This window comes from Rhodamnia argentea, chromosome 5 (genome assembly GCF_020921035.1).
Source record: "Rhodamnia argentea isolate NSW1041297 chromosome 5, ASM2092103v1, whole genome shotgun sequence".
Classification (NCBI taxonomy): domain Eukaryota; kingdom Viridiplantae; phylum Streptophyta; class Magnoliopsida; order Myrtales; family Myrtaceae; genus Rhodamnia; species Rhodamnia argentea.
Genome location: NC_063154.1, coordinates 6,043,304 through 6,059,603, shown reverse-complemented (window position 1 = coordinate 6,059,603; position 16,300 = coordinate 6,043,304). Strand labels below are relative to the sequence as shown.

At 42.8% G+C, this 16,300-nt stretch overlaps 2 protein-coding genes across 2 annotated transcripts; one reads left to right on the top strand and one right to left on the bottom strand.

Moving 5' to 3' along the window:
• The first annotated feature begins 3,447 nt into the window (after nt 1-3,447).
• Nucleotides 3,448-5,605, top strand: LOC115752758 (transcription factor CSA-like). Its single transcript, XM_030691107.2, has 3 exons — nt 3,448-3,972; nt 4,105-4,602; nt 5,005-5,605. The coding sequence occupies exons 1-3, from the start codon at nt 3,549-3,551 to the stop codon at nt 5,310-5,312; spliced, it is 1,230 nt and encodes a 409-aa protein (XP_030546967.1). The 5' UTR covers nt 3,448-3,548; the 3' UTR covers nt 5,313-5,605.
• An 863-nt stretch (nt 5,606-6,468) lies between these two features.
• LOC115750121 (cyclic dof factor 1-like) lies at nt 6,469-9,148 on the bottom strand. The gene is made up of 2 exons (XM_048278541.1): nt 8,677-9,148; nt 6,469-7,805 (listed from the first exon to the last, which is right to left on the bottom strand). Exons 1-2 carry the CDS (start codon nt 8,899-8,901, stop codon nt 6,621-6,623), a joined length of 1,410 nt encoding a protein of 469 aa, XP_048134498.1. The 5' UTR covers nt 8,902-9,148; the 3' UTR covers nt 6,469-6,620.
• Between the last annotated feature and the right edge of the window lie 7,152 nt (nt 9,149-16,300).

Genomic DNA, 16,300 nt, shown 5'->3' with positions numbered 1-16,300 from the left:
AGTAGGGCATCATCGTTTTTGGAATGTCGCTGATCGGTTCGGCAAAAGAGGAACATGCTAATGCAGATCAAAGGCACAAGTTCCATTTGGTTGTTGGGTCAACTTCAGGTTGTTAACCTCGTGATGCCCAGGTTAAACTGAATCACTGATAAGCTCTCGTTTTCAGGAAGTTCTCTCACTGTCTTGGAGGTGCACCAGCTCGACCCAGCATGTCACGTTTTCGAGCCTTTCTTGTCATTGCAGGATGAGACAGCCAAGAACCGTTTGACCCCATCCTGGTTTTCAGAGAGCTACAGTCACTTTCAAACGTGAAAGGCATTGAAGAACTCTGAATACCCGTTGGATCGAACGTGGGTACGAGAGCTTGGAAACACATCATCGGATGGATATGTGGCGGTCGGAGATCCAACTATCAATGCGAAAAACAGTGTGAAAATTCGATGGCTTTTGATGGGGTACCATTTTTTGTGCCTTTGGTTCAGCATTCTCTCGAGAAAATGAAAATGAAGTTTGGTTCGTTTTTTCGAAGAAATTTGGAGAAGTGCAACCGTATTTTCAATGGCCTTCAGCTCAACTCAGGCTCTGAGGTTTCTTGGAATACTTACTTTTGGATTGCAAATACAACTTTTCTTCTTCCAACTTTGCCCTCGATCAACTTTCATAATTTAAAAAAAGTCCTTGAAAACCCTAACTTTGCCGGGCAAAGGCCTCCATCGCCTACGAAGGACTCTGCGAGCGGCCAGATCGAGTCACAGCCAGCCTCCCTTGAGGTAGCATTTTTTCTTCTTCCAACTTTGCCACCTCGTTCGTGTGCTTTGATGAATGCTCCACTTGATCTGATTAAATTAGTATGAAAAGAAGCATATTCGTGGTCGAGACGAATCTGGCCAATTTGATTAAACAATAGAACGGCACTTCCCAATGTTTGAGGCTTCCGAACGGCTGGAGGGACGTTGGGGATGGTTACAGAAACTATGGACAGCACATCGACACCTTTACGAGCACATAAGAATGTTCCATCCGGTTTAATAGTATTGGATAGTTGACTCTAACTCGTACGTCGTATTCTCTCTCTCTCTCGGAAACGAATTCCATATCTAAAAAGACAAACGTACATAAAAGCATACGAAACATGCCCAATAAAATCACAAATTTGGACATACGGCCTTCGGCGTCGTATGATCACACAAGGAAACGTATCCGCTGTCTACAGATTAAATGCCTCCGGCGTATGGCCTTGCGAGAACCGTTGTCCGTTCAAGTGCGAGGGAGTCTAAAGAGAGTTATCATGATTCTTGAAAGCTTCGAAAGAGGAAGAGAAAACCGGCGTATATGGAACTGGCTTACGTTCCTTCTCTCCACTTATCTTTTATTCAAATAAAAGACTCCGGTGACCGTGGTAGGTTATCAGCCCATCATGGGATCCTATCATGACATAATGGGATCATGGATAGAATTAATTAAATTCAATTAATTAGTTAATTCCAACACTCTCTCTTCGGGTTAGTTCATCTTCTGATTGGGCATAGAGGCTTTGCGAACGAAACACATAAGACAATTAAAATCCCTTTTGACCCTAAGTTTCGTTCACACTTCGGTACGTATGATTTCCTACTTTAAATTCCACTTGTGCTTGTTTAGCTCGTGTGCCGCAAAATGTTCATCGACTTTCGTCTGAGGCAACATAAAAGATTGCATTCTAAAATGGCGGAAATCAATTTCTTTTGCGACAATGTGAAAGTACTTATCTAAATCAAGTCGCATGATGACAAAAGGGTGTGATATATTAACACACGGAAAATTATCGAAAAAGTCTTAAATTTATTGTAATTATGCTAATTCAGTCATTAACTTTTTTTTTTTACCAATTGAGTATTAAATTTTTTCATATTTTTCCAATTGAGTCAAACCGACCAATTTTAACTGAAAATTAATGATATGAATGTCGGCCGTCTATTTGCCGTCCTACGTGACACTTGTCGGCATTGAACTGGAATTTCTTAATTTTATATCCTTTTTTTTTTGTTATTGTTAACGCGGGTAGGAGGCCGCCCCTGCTAGCCACCGGTCGAAGCTTGACGATCTTCGTCGGACGCCGACGAGTATGTATCAAGAAATTTACATGGTTACTATATATCATGATTAAAATTGTCAATCTAGTCATCGACAAAATGGCTCTTCCAATATTTTTGGGGACATGGGGAGAAGCTAGCTAGTTAACGTGAGGCAAGGAGTTAGTTAAGTTAAACTTCCCTTTAGTCGTAGACACCTCTTCTTTTACCCCAATATCCCAAAAAACCTCTAATTTTAACATTTGTGACAATTACTTTTTTTTATCTCATAAAAAACCTCCAACTTTTACTGTTGTCTCAATTCTACCAACTTAGTACAAAAAAACCCTTAACTTTAGCATATGTCTCATATTACATCAAAAACTTTCTTTTTATCTCATAAAAAACCTTCAACTTTTACTTTTTGTCTCAATTATATCACCGTTAACCTTCCGCTTATAATCACTATTAATTGATCTTACATGGCATTTTTATGTCATTAATGAATTGCACCTCAATAAAGCTAACATGAAAAAATCTGAATTTTTCTTCTGTTGTTTGCTTCCCCTATATATCGTGGGAAGATACATAGTCACTCAAAACGGCACGTTTCGTATTCTCTTCGGCACTTGACAGCCTAAAGAACTGCTAGATATCGAACATGAGATTAAGAACCGATGTCCACAACAATGCACTTATTTTTATAACTTCTTTTAAAGGAAGAAAATCAAGGATGTATTGGAGCAGTACAACAGGTAAATCACATAATTGGTTGCAGCTACCGACGTTGAACTTATTTGTAGAGTCATGGCGGAGATATTCATACGAACTATCTAAAATCCTATCGTCCTTGAAGCCTATTGTTTCTAAATTTCGAATATTCATTGGTAAGGTCGGCGAGAATATTCGAGCCACGTAGGATTAACTAACGATGATTAAGAGTGGAAAGTTGACGGTAGTAAAATTGGGATAAAAGTAAAAATTTGTGATTTTTTATGAGATAAATTTTTTTTTTGGATATAATGGGGACACATGTTAAGATTGAGGATTTTTTGGGTATTAAATCGGTATAATCAAGACAAAAGCAAAAATTGAGAATTTTTTATGAGAATTTTTTTTGGATATAATTATTATAAATGCTAAAGTTGAATATATTTTTTTTTTGAGTATTAGGCCCTTTTCTTTTCAACATAGTCAAATTCATCGTCCTGTTTATCATTGGAAAATGAGTTGTTGAAATTTGTAGGAGTTATTAAGGAAGAAAACAAATCAAGAACAGTTGAGAAGCTTTAGCAGCTCTCTCTCTCTCTAGGTTTCCGTCAAACGCAAAATCGAACACCTACAGTTTTTGCCGTTTCTATTCTCTCCCCTCTGCCTGCGACACAAAACTCTCTCTCTCTCTACTTCTCTGTTCAATATTTACAGAGTAAATATTGAGTAACAGTCCCGAACCAGAGTCTCTCTGTCAGCAGAGCGAGAGCGAGCGAGAGAACGGAAATGGCGAACAAGTGCTTCGATTTTTCAGAAGCAAACGGCCACAACATCATCACCAGCGGCCATTATCCCTCGATCCCGTCTCCTTCTTCCTCGTCCTCGACCGGCATTGTAAACGCGGACATGGGCTCTCTCTCGCTCGCCGCAGCCACCGCCCACCATGGCCTCGCCGATCTCCTGGGGACGACGACGAGCGACCCCATCGATGGTCGCAGCCGGAAGGCCCACAGTAACAGTGTCAGAGAGAGCAATAGCGCGAGCGACGAGCACGATGGCGGGAAGGTCAACGGAGAAGCCGGCGGCCAGTCGAAGCTCTGCGCGAGAGGCCATTGGAGGCCCGCCGAGGACGCCAAGCTCAAGGAGCTCGTCGCCCTCTACGGCCCCCAGAACTGGAACCTCATTGCAGAGAAGCTCGAGGGTAGATCAGGTGAACAACAAGAAAAACATAAAACGTTTCCTTTTCTTTTGTATGTTAAATAGCGAAAAGATTGGATTTTCTCCGTGACGATGACGAAAAGACGTGTCTTTTACCTTTGGGTCGTCGTCGATGGTGGTATAGGGAAGAGCTGTAGGTTGAGGTGGTTCAACCAGTTGGACCCGAGGATCAACCGGAGGGCGTTCACGGAGGAGGAGGAGGAGAGGCTGATGCAGGCGCACCGGGTGTACGGAAACAAGTGGGCGATGATAGCCCGGCTCTTCCCCGGCCGGACCGACAACGCCGTGAAGAACCACTGGCACGTCATCATGGCCCGCAAGTACCGGGAACAGTCCACCGCGTACCGGCGGAGGAAGCTAAGCTTGTCCCAGCCGCCGTCGTCCGGTTTCGCCAGATTGGACGAAGCCCCCGCCGGCCATCACGATCGGGACGACTACGAAGACGCATCTGCGAGGACACATTACGCCGCGTCGTTTGGTTACGTGGGGATGTCACATTGGCCAATGAGGACGACGGCATTTGATCATCATCATCATAATCATCATCATATTCTTGGGTCGAGTCCAACGAGCAATGATGGAGAGATACTGGCGGTTCAGAATGGATTTGATTTTCTCGCTGGTGGGTCATTTGTCGCAATATTTGCAGTTTCGTTTGTTCTCCAATTTTCTTGGTTCGACTTTCTTCTTCTGCTCTATCTTTTGTTTTTTCTGTTTGTGCTTAGCATATCTTGTGTGCATTTATCTTCTGGCGAGAATGTCTGTCTTTCTGTTTGATTCATCATCTTCCACGTCCTTTCTTGTGTTAGGATAGGTAATAGGACCGATAGAAATTGTAAGTCTATAAGTAATGCCAGATAAAAAGGAAGGTTGAGAGATAAGAAAGATTTTGTGCCAATCAGTAGTTTTTTGATGTAATGTCTGCTTCAAATTCAAAACGAGGGAACAAACGAATCCGTCACTCAACCCTCTCGTCTCTCTTTATGATCACGACTGCAGTAAAAACTGAGTCACTGTTTTATAGGTCGGGACGACAACGACGACGACGAGATGAGGACGAGCTTGTTCAACCTCCAAACAAAACCCTGCGCGAACCCATACGGCGCTTGTCTCCACCCTCCCCCGTGGCCGCCGGCGGCGACGCAGAACCACCGCGTGCTCAGGGACCCGTACGCCCAGTACTGTTGCTCGGACACGATCTCGTCGATGATGGCCCATCAGGTCTCACCGCCGCCGCCGCCGCCGCGTCCGCGTGAATCCGAAGCTCCATCGCCGCCGTCGTCCTCGTCGTCGCCACCATTCATTGATTTCCTCGGAGTCGGAGCCACGTGAAGAAGGGAGTTCGGGAGGAAAAAGGAAAAGCCTTCTTCTGAGATTGGCTGGTGGTTGGGGGGGAATCGAATCGTCAGCGAGGAGGACCTCCTCAATGGGGATCTGCTCCTACATAATGGAGAGAGCCATTAGAGGTAAATCTGAAAAGATTGTTTCTTGCTGGACGTGTCAGCAACCGAGAAAAAGCCAAAATGCAACCAACCCCCCAGAAAAGAACGAAAAAAGAAAAGACGAAATCGAGAAAAAAAAAAAATGAAAACCGAAAAAGACATGCCTTTGCGTTTTCTCTATGATTTGTGTCTCTAATCACTCCAACCTCGTCTTTCTTTGTGCTGTCTTTCTCCGACAAAGAGGCCTTAAGCATATAATTTAACTGGTTAACCCGATGGTGACGTTAAGATTTGTCTCGCAAGCTCTGCTTGCATCGAGAGCAGATAGAAGTAGCCTGAGGGCTTATAAACAAAAACAGATAAGATGAGGGTTGACATCTGATCATGGTGTTTTTTTCCAAAGTTCCGAGCTTCTATTTACATTTTATCAGCGAGTTGAAGTCGAGTCGGAGGTCGAGTTTGAGGTAAAGTGCGAAATCCTCTATGTTCGAGCGAGTCGAGTCGAGTCTCGGGCATGTCATAGTCTCTATTCATAGTGCAGAGCGGCCGTGAAATACAGATGCACGCCAGGAGTTTTGTGAAAGCTCTCGTACACATTCCCTGGTCGGCATTTGCTCCTGAAACCCAACGAATTGCCTTTGGCCTCCGCGAGCATGAGATCCTTTTCCGCTTATTTCACGATACGGGCCCAACCAAATCGACCCTTACTCTGTCCTAAAAAGTTTGGCCATTTAAAGAAATTAAGGGAACTATGCTTTATAGCTTAGCATACGCATCGATATGTTATGAGCATAGCTACACCATCACGCACCTTAAAGCTAAATTGTCGTCCGATGGTCGTGTGTTTTTCGACGAGGTTCGTAGTTAGTCTGGAAAAGAAGAAGAAGAAAAGCAATTGAGAGTGAAGCGATCCCTCTTTGTGCAAGACAGAAGGGAAAATATTCGTGCATGGCATGTTGCCCTCCAAGGTTCAAATTGAAGTGGACTGGATTGATAAGAGCAAATTGGGTCTAGAATTCCGGCTCAAGCTCAAGAAAAGAAGCCCGGAATCAAAGAGAAATAGCCAAATTGGTGAATGCCTTCATGCGATGGAGCAGCAAAAATCTAGGAAACAGTCGGACGACGAGAAGCATAGGCATAGCTCTCATCTTGTTTTATCATACAGATTCGAAGTTCGGGTGGATTTTGTCTCTCCCTCTCACGTGCTCTCGTGGAAGTTCATTGACCGGCACAGCGCTGCGGGATTCGCTTGCAGCAATACAGCCCTTCTGTCATTGAAGCTCTTGCCTTTCGCCATGGATTGAAAAGCCTGGGAGAGAAGATGGTCAGACACCCCTAAATCAGAAGCTCCGTGCAGTGCTTCTCTTGCCCCGATGATCATCGATTTCTTGGTAGTTCCTCCACAATCGTCTATTGGATAAGTCTTAGGAGTCCAAGTGCCATTTCCAGGACTTGAGACATTCCTGTCTCGCGAATGCTTCCCTAGTTTTGTCGAACTTGGAGGACCAGCGCTCGAGCCGTCGTGGCTAAGTGAGGAGGGCAGTAAGGACGCCCTCGGCGTTGCGTTCGTGGAACCTGGCAGCGCATAAGCCCAATAACATTGTGGCGCTTGGTAAAATGAAACAGGGAAGCCTGAAGTAGATAGAGCTGGTGTGGAGTTCCAATGAACGGAATCCCATGGAAAGCCTCGATAATTGCAGACTGCCAGTTCTGGTGCGCTACAGTCGCTCGTCTTCCCCACTGAATTTGAAGCTGTCAAAGAAGATCCACTCGAACGTTCATCGCTGAAGTTATCTACCCCTCTACCAGAACATGAAATTGCTTGTCCAAGATCAAGAAACCCGCTCATAGTACTCGGCACCGGAGCTGCTGATCGACCACAATTAGGAGAATCCAAACTGATCCTCAGGATGGTGGTTCCAGCGGTTTTCAAATCACCAGCACCATCAGCTCGAAGAGATTCAGGTACTCCCATGTGCTGAAACAGCGCCGCCGCAGCTGTGTAAGAATTCTTGCTCCTACGACGTCCGGCTCCAACAGGGATGTTTCTCATCGTTCCTCCCGCAGTCCAGTACCGTTGACAGTTTCGGCAGAGATGCCGGGGCTGATTCAGGTTGTAGTTGTTGTAGTAACAGAACTTGGTATCCGTGCTGTTGCATCGTGGGCACGGTAGTATCTTGTCAGGCTTCTTTAGAGTCGTTTCTTGCGAGATACTCGTTCCGGTCTCTCCTTCGTTCCATGGAGCAGGTGAAGAAATTTCTCTGCCTGTTTCGTCTTTCTGGTTATTGCTCATCGAGTCAGTCAAGTCTTTCGGGTTTTCCGGGGCCCGATACCATCCACCTTCTTCATATTCGTGGTTCGTTGGTTCTCTTTCAGATAATGCCTAGTAATTCGAGAAGAGGCGTGGAGGATCAGAAACTAGTATGTAGCAGAAATAGGAAAGCATCTACTAGGAAAAGATAGATCCTTCTTTGAATGGTAGAAGACAAACAACCATAATCTGTGGTTGAACGATATGCTTCAAGCTTCTTAAACAGCATTTCTCTATCATTTCACTGTGATTGAATTCATCTTAAGTGTAAAATCCATGTCCAGTTCAATAATTTAAGCTGGTTCGATAAGAAGCAGAATTAAACAGAGAGCAAAGTAAGACTAAGAGCAGCAATCCAAGTGATTGACATTCATTGGCAATCAACTCAAGACAAGATAGTTGCTCTTGAGATGAGAAATTAGTTTTGGTCGATTCATGGATTGCGAAGCCAAGACTTCACGAAGTCGGGGGGGATCGCCAAGTACTCTGATCATGTTACATGGGAAGCAGCAACGAATGATGTCGAATGCCCGGATCTTTGCAGTGATAGACAGACTAGGATAACGACAACGGAGTTTATAAATAATCAAGAAACAAAATGTACTGGCACTGCAAGAAAAGGGTTGGTTCCGACCTCTATCCTGATCAATCTGTCCGTAGCGAACTTGTAAGTTGATCAATGGATCCCGACCAATTTATACGTTGCCATCCTCATGAGATTGGATGCGCTCGACTCGAATCCATAATTTGAATGACGATGAGAGAGAGAGAGAGAGAGAGAGAGAGAGAGAGAATGAATCGGAAACAGAGTTTACCCTCGAACTTCAGGGCATACCAAGCTACTAAAATTTCAAGCATGCGCAAATCCAGAAAGGCAGTACTAGACAATTGAAGGGAAGAGAAATTTATGGAAGGAAGCTAATTTATTGTCAGTTACCAATACCTTGTCTCCACGAGTCTCCTCTGCTTCTCTTCCATCTCTCTGTTCCCGTGAAGCAACATCAGCGGAGACAGAGCCCCTGCGATCCCATGCTCCTGGACCTCCAGCAGCTTCTGAAACGGAACCTTTTCCAGCTCCCCAGGACGGCCCATCAAGAACATCTCGCTTCACCGGGAGCCAAATCGTCTTCCCAAACAGCTTTATAGCAGGATCTTTCATCTCCAACATTCTCCTCGCTGCTACAGCTCTTGCTCTGTTGTCTTGATCTCAGCAAGATAAGCTGCCCGCCTTTGCTTCTCTCTCTGTGGAAAAAGAACCCCCCCCCGCCGAGTGCGAGCTCATGTTGGGAAGATGCCACATCAGAAACCGGGGGGAAATTTCTGAGCCACAAGTTCGTGTGGCCCTTGAGATCTTTCATGCTGTTCGATTCCCCCACAGCTTGCAAAAAGATAGTGCTCTTTTGTCCAACTCTTGTTCTCTTTGTCTGTGTCGATCCCCACTCGTTTCCTTCTCTTTTGTCCATTTCCAAAGCTCGTTCGATATGTTGACTTCCCTTATCGCCTTTACCTTTTTGCTCTTGCTTCACCTGGGGCGTGGTTCTCTGAATACCAGATTGTCTAGACATGTCGCCTGGAAGTTTGCTACCAAGGAGAAACATGTTTTCGACAATGGCAATGAGAATAGAGAGAATCGCCTTTAAATTCCATTGCATGAAATATGGTGAAAGCAAGAAGTTCTTGTTTTTCTTCCTCACTTAAAGTTCATGGCTTGTATGCATTCACCTCTAGAGAATGTTACAATTCGGTGAATTATACTTGTGAAATATCATGCCAACTTAATAGACGAAGTGAGTCGAAAATCTGGATGATCGACCCGACCCAACCCAACGTGACATTACGTGCACCTGGTGCATAGATGAATTGAATAAGTACCTCGTGAGAAATTCATACATATCTAAATAAACAACATGATAAAAACCTCTGCTTATTTATTGACAATATCCTCATAAATGGTTATAACATCCGTTCTAATTCCTTATCTTTTTATCAATCTTTATGTCGTGCCCCTCGTTTAATAAGCATGAGACATCCCCCCGGTTTCAATTGATTTGCTACTATGTTCCTCAGCTTGTTTCCTTTTGAATTGGTTGGTAATTCGAGCCAATTTATCATACTATGCTTGAGTTTGAGAGAAGTCGACGTCCGCACTTAGCTTGGGCTCACATGAATTGTTATATCACATAATGCCTACACGATCCCACCTCATCCAACGGTGGGTATGATCTGGGCTCATATGATCCCGGTTGATATTAACATTTCTAAGTTGGGTCCTTTCTAGATGAATTTTCAAGTAACATAAATCTGCATACTTATGTTACTAGATTATATCCGATTTTTTACTCTTTTTTCATTAAAGAATATCGGCAATTAAATGAAAACAAAAATCTGTGGATAAATTAGTCCGAGGGACAGCCAATAGTAAATTGCCAGGTGGGACCGGTGGGTGGGACCCACTGAGGAAGCACGTGTTCTGGAGGAGGCCTTCTAGTGGTGGGCGTGGCTCTGCTTTAGTGAGGATTTTGGCATTTGTTTGAGTGACCGACACGTTTGGCCGCCACGGGAGGAGAGAGGAGGAGTGGTTTGGCCTGTTTTTATTATGATGATCTTTGAGCATAAATTACTCATTTACCGAAAAAAAGGAAAAATAATGTATACCATCTAGGATCGAAAAATGGTTTAAGATTATACCCGATTGACGCCTTGGCGATCCTACGGCTCGATTAGGGTGCCAATGATTTAGTTCAATTCGATTTTTTGAAAAACCCTAATCGATAGGGCCATCCATTGAGATCTGATGGTCTTCTCCAAATTACTCATTGAATTAGTTAGGTTGGGTCTAGAGAATTTGGACGGTGCGATGGATTGATTTGGACAGATGGTCGATTTTAAAGCATCGAGATCGGTTTGATTGGATAGGGACCGTTACATATCTATTTTAAGTAGTTTTTTATCGTTGGATTTAATTCAGAGAAAATAACGATTCCGATTTTTGAAGTCACGAACGAAACTCGCGCGTAATCGTGAATGAATGCGGAAACGTGCAGAATTGATTACATACCTCTGGCCATTCATGAAGATGGATGAATACGGATGCATACGTTGAACGATCGACAAAACGGGAATGATTGATTACATACCTCCAACCATTGATGAAGACGAACGAATACGGATACGTGCGATGAACGATTGACAAGACGGAATGCTTCTAGCCAATTGTCCCTCTCTGATAATGATGGTGTGTATTCTTTGTAACGTACATTCTCAAAGAGGAACCGACGACGTAACTGATGTCCGACTAATTGAGGGGGTTTGGGTGAGACGATCCTTTTAAAAATTATCGTTCGACCCTTTTAGGTAACCGTCTTCCATCAAAACTGTGGGTGATGCGGTTCTCACGTAAATTAATGTGCATAATATAACGCTTATGAGATTAAATGTCGATATTTCGTTAACGTGGGATCACATTATTAACTATAACATTTATCGCATGGGCAGACTCGGAAATGATTGTTAGGGTCGACCATGGGCCACACTGGCCCCAGGAAACGAGCTTGAAGAATCGGTGAGGTGGGGCTCAAAGCCTCAAAACTGTTGTAAACTTTATCCTTAGTATCAACTCTATTTGTCCCATGTAAGAAATCACGACTCTATCATTTGGGTGCTCTCGCTAAAACGACCGGAAGACCAGTTTCTCTCGTGTATTACCAGCTTTACCTGAAGAGCTCGTAACAACAATTATACACGTAGAATTTTATTTTGACGGATCGGAATTTAGGTCCGAACCTTACGTAGCCTCTTTAACTCAAGAAGCGCAATCAAGGATTAAGCAAGGTCGTGTGCAATCACAAAGCACAACATCTTTTGTTTACGTGGTTAATCTAGCGTCGCCCCGAACCCATTAATCCTTCTTCGACCTTATGCGGATGCGAATCGCTTAGCAAATCGCGTGCTCGATGAGGATCTCACAACTTCATCAAACGAAGAGCTGACGAGTATTTGGTCGCTGGAAATTAAGGGCTGTACACTCGTTGAGCTCCCTCGTTCGCTATAAAAATCGAGGTACATGTCGATTGCCTTTCTCAATCAAGTGGGAAGGTCCGTAGAGTAAATAGCAAAAGATAGTTCTCGATTGGCAGTGTTAGGCGAAAAACGAGGTAATGGCACGAAGCTTATGATGTACAACATTATCTCGATCCACGTTAACTTTACTATCGTCCAATTTCTTGATAATTAGGTTCTCCAAACCGACCCCTTAATTAGATTCGAGTGCCACGAATTTCACTACAAGTTCGAAATTAATCGTCATTCGACAGCCCCTCCGAGTATTGCTCATTAATGTAAGGACACAGATCTTCTATCCTCGTGGGTACTTCCGTATGGTATCTCTATCATCTCAACCGTTGATCCAAATGAAAACGAGAGTCATTAAAACGTCCGGTCATATTAAATAATTGACTAATTGTGCTAATTATTACCGAACTCCAATTTGTACGAGCGGCTGGGCCCAATACGGCCTTGTGGGGTTGGAAATGACTCCTCTTAGTGTAATGTAAACCCATTAAAGGCAGAAAAGAACTAAACTCTTGAAAGTGAATGGCCCAATAGGGAAAGCCCTATTCCTGAATTAGGGCAAAATAGAGATAAAGATCGTCTCTTTTCGATTCTCATGACAAAATCCACCTCAAAATAGGTAAAGAACGAAATCCGACAAGACCCGAGCCAAAACTATTGCGCTTTAGCGGTGTTGGAAAATAGGACCACCGATGTGCACTCAATCGACGTAACGATAGTTACGGTGACTAAGATAAGCTCACGGGACGACAGAATAATAGTTCAGTTCGAAAGATATTTATATGAAGCGCTTCAGACCTTACATGAAGAGCAATGTTAAGTTCACAGACATCGTTCGTATGAGAGTGGTTTATTACATGATGTGCCAGACTATAATCGACTTGTTTGACAGGTACGCTATTTTAGAGAATCGGCCATGATGATTTGATACATCGATTAATGAACTAAATTTTTATGAACAAAGGGCAACATTTCTCTTATTTCCGTGGAAAAGGCCTCTCTACTCATTCGAGTTGTAAAATCCACGAGGTTGACCAACATTTGACTATTGTAGAGGGAGAGTGTTTTCTTAATTAATCCAGATTTCACAAGTGAAATTTTTTTTTTTAATTTATGTCCTCTGCACTTATTTTGCTTTTATCCTTTTCTTTTTCTCTTTTGCATCTTGAATTCTCTTTTTTTCCACTAGCCTCTTTCTTATACTTACATTCAACAAAAGAACATGAAATTGTATGGCAACATTTTGGAAGAATCTTTGGCAAAATTGGACGGCCGGCGATGACTGGACCGCTACGTTGGTGGTTTCAGGCGAAAATTATCCGGAAGAACTACATTGGAATTGCACGCAAATGTTGAGGACTTAATTGGTCAAATTAAAAGAATTTAGGACTGAATTGACATCCGTATAATAGGTTTAAGACCGATTGGACAATTTTTCACAATGTAATGAGACAAAAAGCTATTAGTACTGGCATGTAACTAAATTTCATCGTATCGACAAGATAAATTATCTCCTGAAATTTTTCATGAACCAAAAAAAATAAAAAAGGTTTGTAACACATGAGTAATGTGTATAATGAACTGAAATCGGAAATTTACAAAACCCTCTTCAGATTAGTCGAGTTTTGATATAATGATAAACCAGTACTCATCTTCCATTTCTTTTCTGGTGAGATTCTTGTCTAGGTTTCCTATTTACTGGGAATTGATTGATTTTACTTTGTCTATGTTTAGTGGACTCCATGATTTGAGTTCTATCTGCTTTGAAGCGTGAGTGGCAAAGAAAATCATGGCTTTTGTTCCCTCTTTGTTGATTTGATGGGAAAGATGGGGAAAAGAAAAAGAAAAAAGAAAAGAAGAAAGAGCAATTTCTAGAATCTTATTGCAATTATTAAGCACATACCAACACATCTCTCAGATTCCAAATTCACGATCATCTTTCTGGCATCCAATAGGGCAACGGGTTTCCGAAAAATGGTGGGGGCATTCTTATTAGCTTCAGCAGAAAAAAATCTCCCAATCAATCCTAAATTTATTGTATGCATATCAATTTCTTCTTAAATATTTTTCAATTTTATCAACTGAGTCCTAAATATTCGCCCGCGAGATACTAACATAATTCTTTCGGCCAGCTTTTGTCTGGAAACCGCTGACGTGGCGGTGTGCCGACAGTTTTAGGGCTGATTGGACAGTTTCCGTGACTCGAGCAGGTGTACGAGATATGTTGGTCCAAAGTGGAAAAAGAATCATAACAAGGGAAAAATTATTTTCAGGACATAACACAGGGTGAAGCAATTATTTAGGGCAAGGCGAATTTGGCCTAAATAATTGGGGGGGGGGCGAATATTTTGTGCATGATTCTATTTCGTCCCCATTAATGGAATCGTGGGGTCAGTGATGAGGATGTGCTCTCCTCTCAGTACAGGCTCCAAACACGTTGTCCACATCACGGGTCGAAGCAGAATGTGGCCATTTCTGATGATCTGACTCGTTCGAGAATATTGCAAGTAATTCACATCTTCCCGCAAGATCAGAGTCTTTTTAAATCTCGTTGAAGCTCGAAATGGACAATTTACTGCCAGCTAATCGTGTCGTTTTGGCGCTGAGATGAGAACTTTTTGTAGGGCAAACATCTTTGTTCATGTCTGATATTGTCATTAGGTATCAGGTCGGGTTTATTTTTCTTCGTTGAGCCATGTAATCGTGTCGTTAACAATGGAGAAAAAAGGTTTTTTCCTTTGTTTTTCTAAAAGCAGAAATCGATTGCCCGAGATGGTTCCATGTTGTGGTTATTGTTGTCACTGTTGAAATGCCGTTTCTTCCCGTTTAGAGGATCAAAAGTTGCACGTAGTGAATTATGACGATACCAGAAAACCCTAATTCCAAAGATTAAGAAGCTCTCTTGTCTCAACCATGAACGAGCCCATGATTGGAAACCAACGACTCTCTGCGCTGGCCGCCCTCTCCAAACTCCTCAACCAGTTGCCGCCCCAACAATCCTCGATCTTATCGGATAAGAGATCGCCGATGATTAGACCAGTTAAAATAGGTCATACACATATTTTTTAGCTCATTTATGATGATGGGAGTTATTATATTAGTTATATTCAACAAATGGAGCATGAATAAGTTTAAATATAATATGAGTGTTAAATAAGTCACAAATGGATTGTGAATGGGTCATAAATTAGTTTACAATTTACTTAGACGCAATTCACCACTTTCATCCTCACTTGATCGCTCAATCACTCACTTTTCACCCTCATCTCAATTTGAGTATGTATTTTTCTGAATTCGATAAAATATGAAAATATATTAGGAATATGTGTCGGGTCGGGTATGAGTCGGGTCGCAACAAATTGGTCATAAACGGGTTAAACGGGTTTATTAGGGTCGGGCCATCTATGACCCGATTCAAACCCCATCCGTCTGACGAGTCTACCGACGATGGCCGTCGGCGACCTTGAGCTTGAGGCTGTCGATGGCGTCTCGTGATATATCCTTTGGGGAGAGATTCGATCGCGCAAAAATGACGAGACTAGTTCCATTTCTTTTCTTTTTCTGCCGTTTCCATTCCACTTCTAGTGGGTTACCACCAATTTCCTATTTGCATCTCTGATCCTTTACCTTCACAGCAACTCTTTGATAAGCTCTCCTTACTTAGTGACGTGAAGCTCTCGTCATTATCGCGCGGCAGGTGTGTAAAAAATCACCACGCCACGCACATATCTCAAAAGCACTAGAGTTTCAATTATATTCTTTTCCCCGGCGGGGGGGTGGAGAGGAGATGGCGACTGCTGCCCTTTTTGTGTCTCCGCTTTTGCCCTGATTCCTGAGGCCATTATGTTCTTCTCATCTCATCCATCCTCCCCCACCTTTCTTTGCCTTTGGACTTTGTGCGTGGGAGAGAGAGAGAGAGAGAGAGAGAAGGAATAATAATAATAATAGTAATACGCAAGCAAATCGATGAGGAAGGAGGGGGGAGAGCTATCTCTCTCTCTCTCTCTCTTTCTCTTTCTCTTTCTCTTTCTCTTTAGTTGTTTGAGACGACTTTTTGATTCAACAAGACAGGAGGAGGGGGCCATTAGGGCATCATCCCAGAATCTACTTTACTCGTTATGGAATAATATTAAAGGGAAAGGGAGAGAAGGAGAAGAAGAAGGAGAAGAAAAAGTTGAGCTTCAAGTACAGCCAGGAGCTTGATGGGAAAAAGAGAGAGAGAAATTGCGTGCTTCACTTGGCACCTTTTCTCTTGTTTTGTCAATGTTTTAGGGCCACAAGCCAAATACATGCTTGTCAACAATTTTCTTTTATATCCCTTTCTTTGGAGGGAGGGTTTTTAGTTTGGCCCTTAAAAAGGAGGTGAGGATTTTTTCTTTTTCTTTTTCTTTTTTAATCTCGAGCCTTTTCGCCATTTACTAATTTAATCCTTCCAGCTAATTCTCATCGCAAATCGCTAACGTGATGATGTAGTCAGCGCCGACTGTCCTATTTGG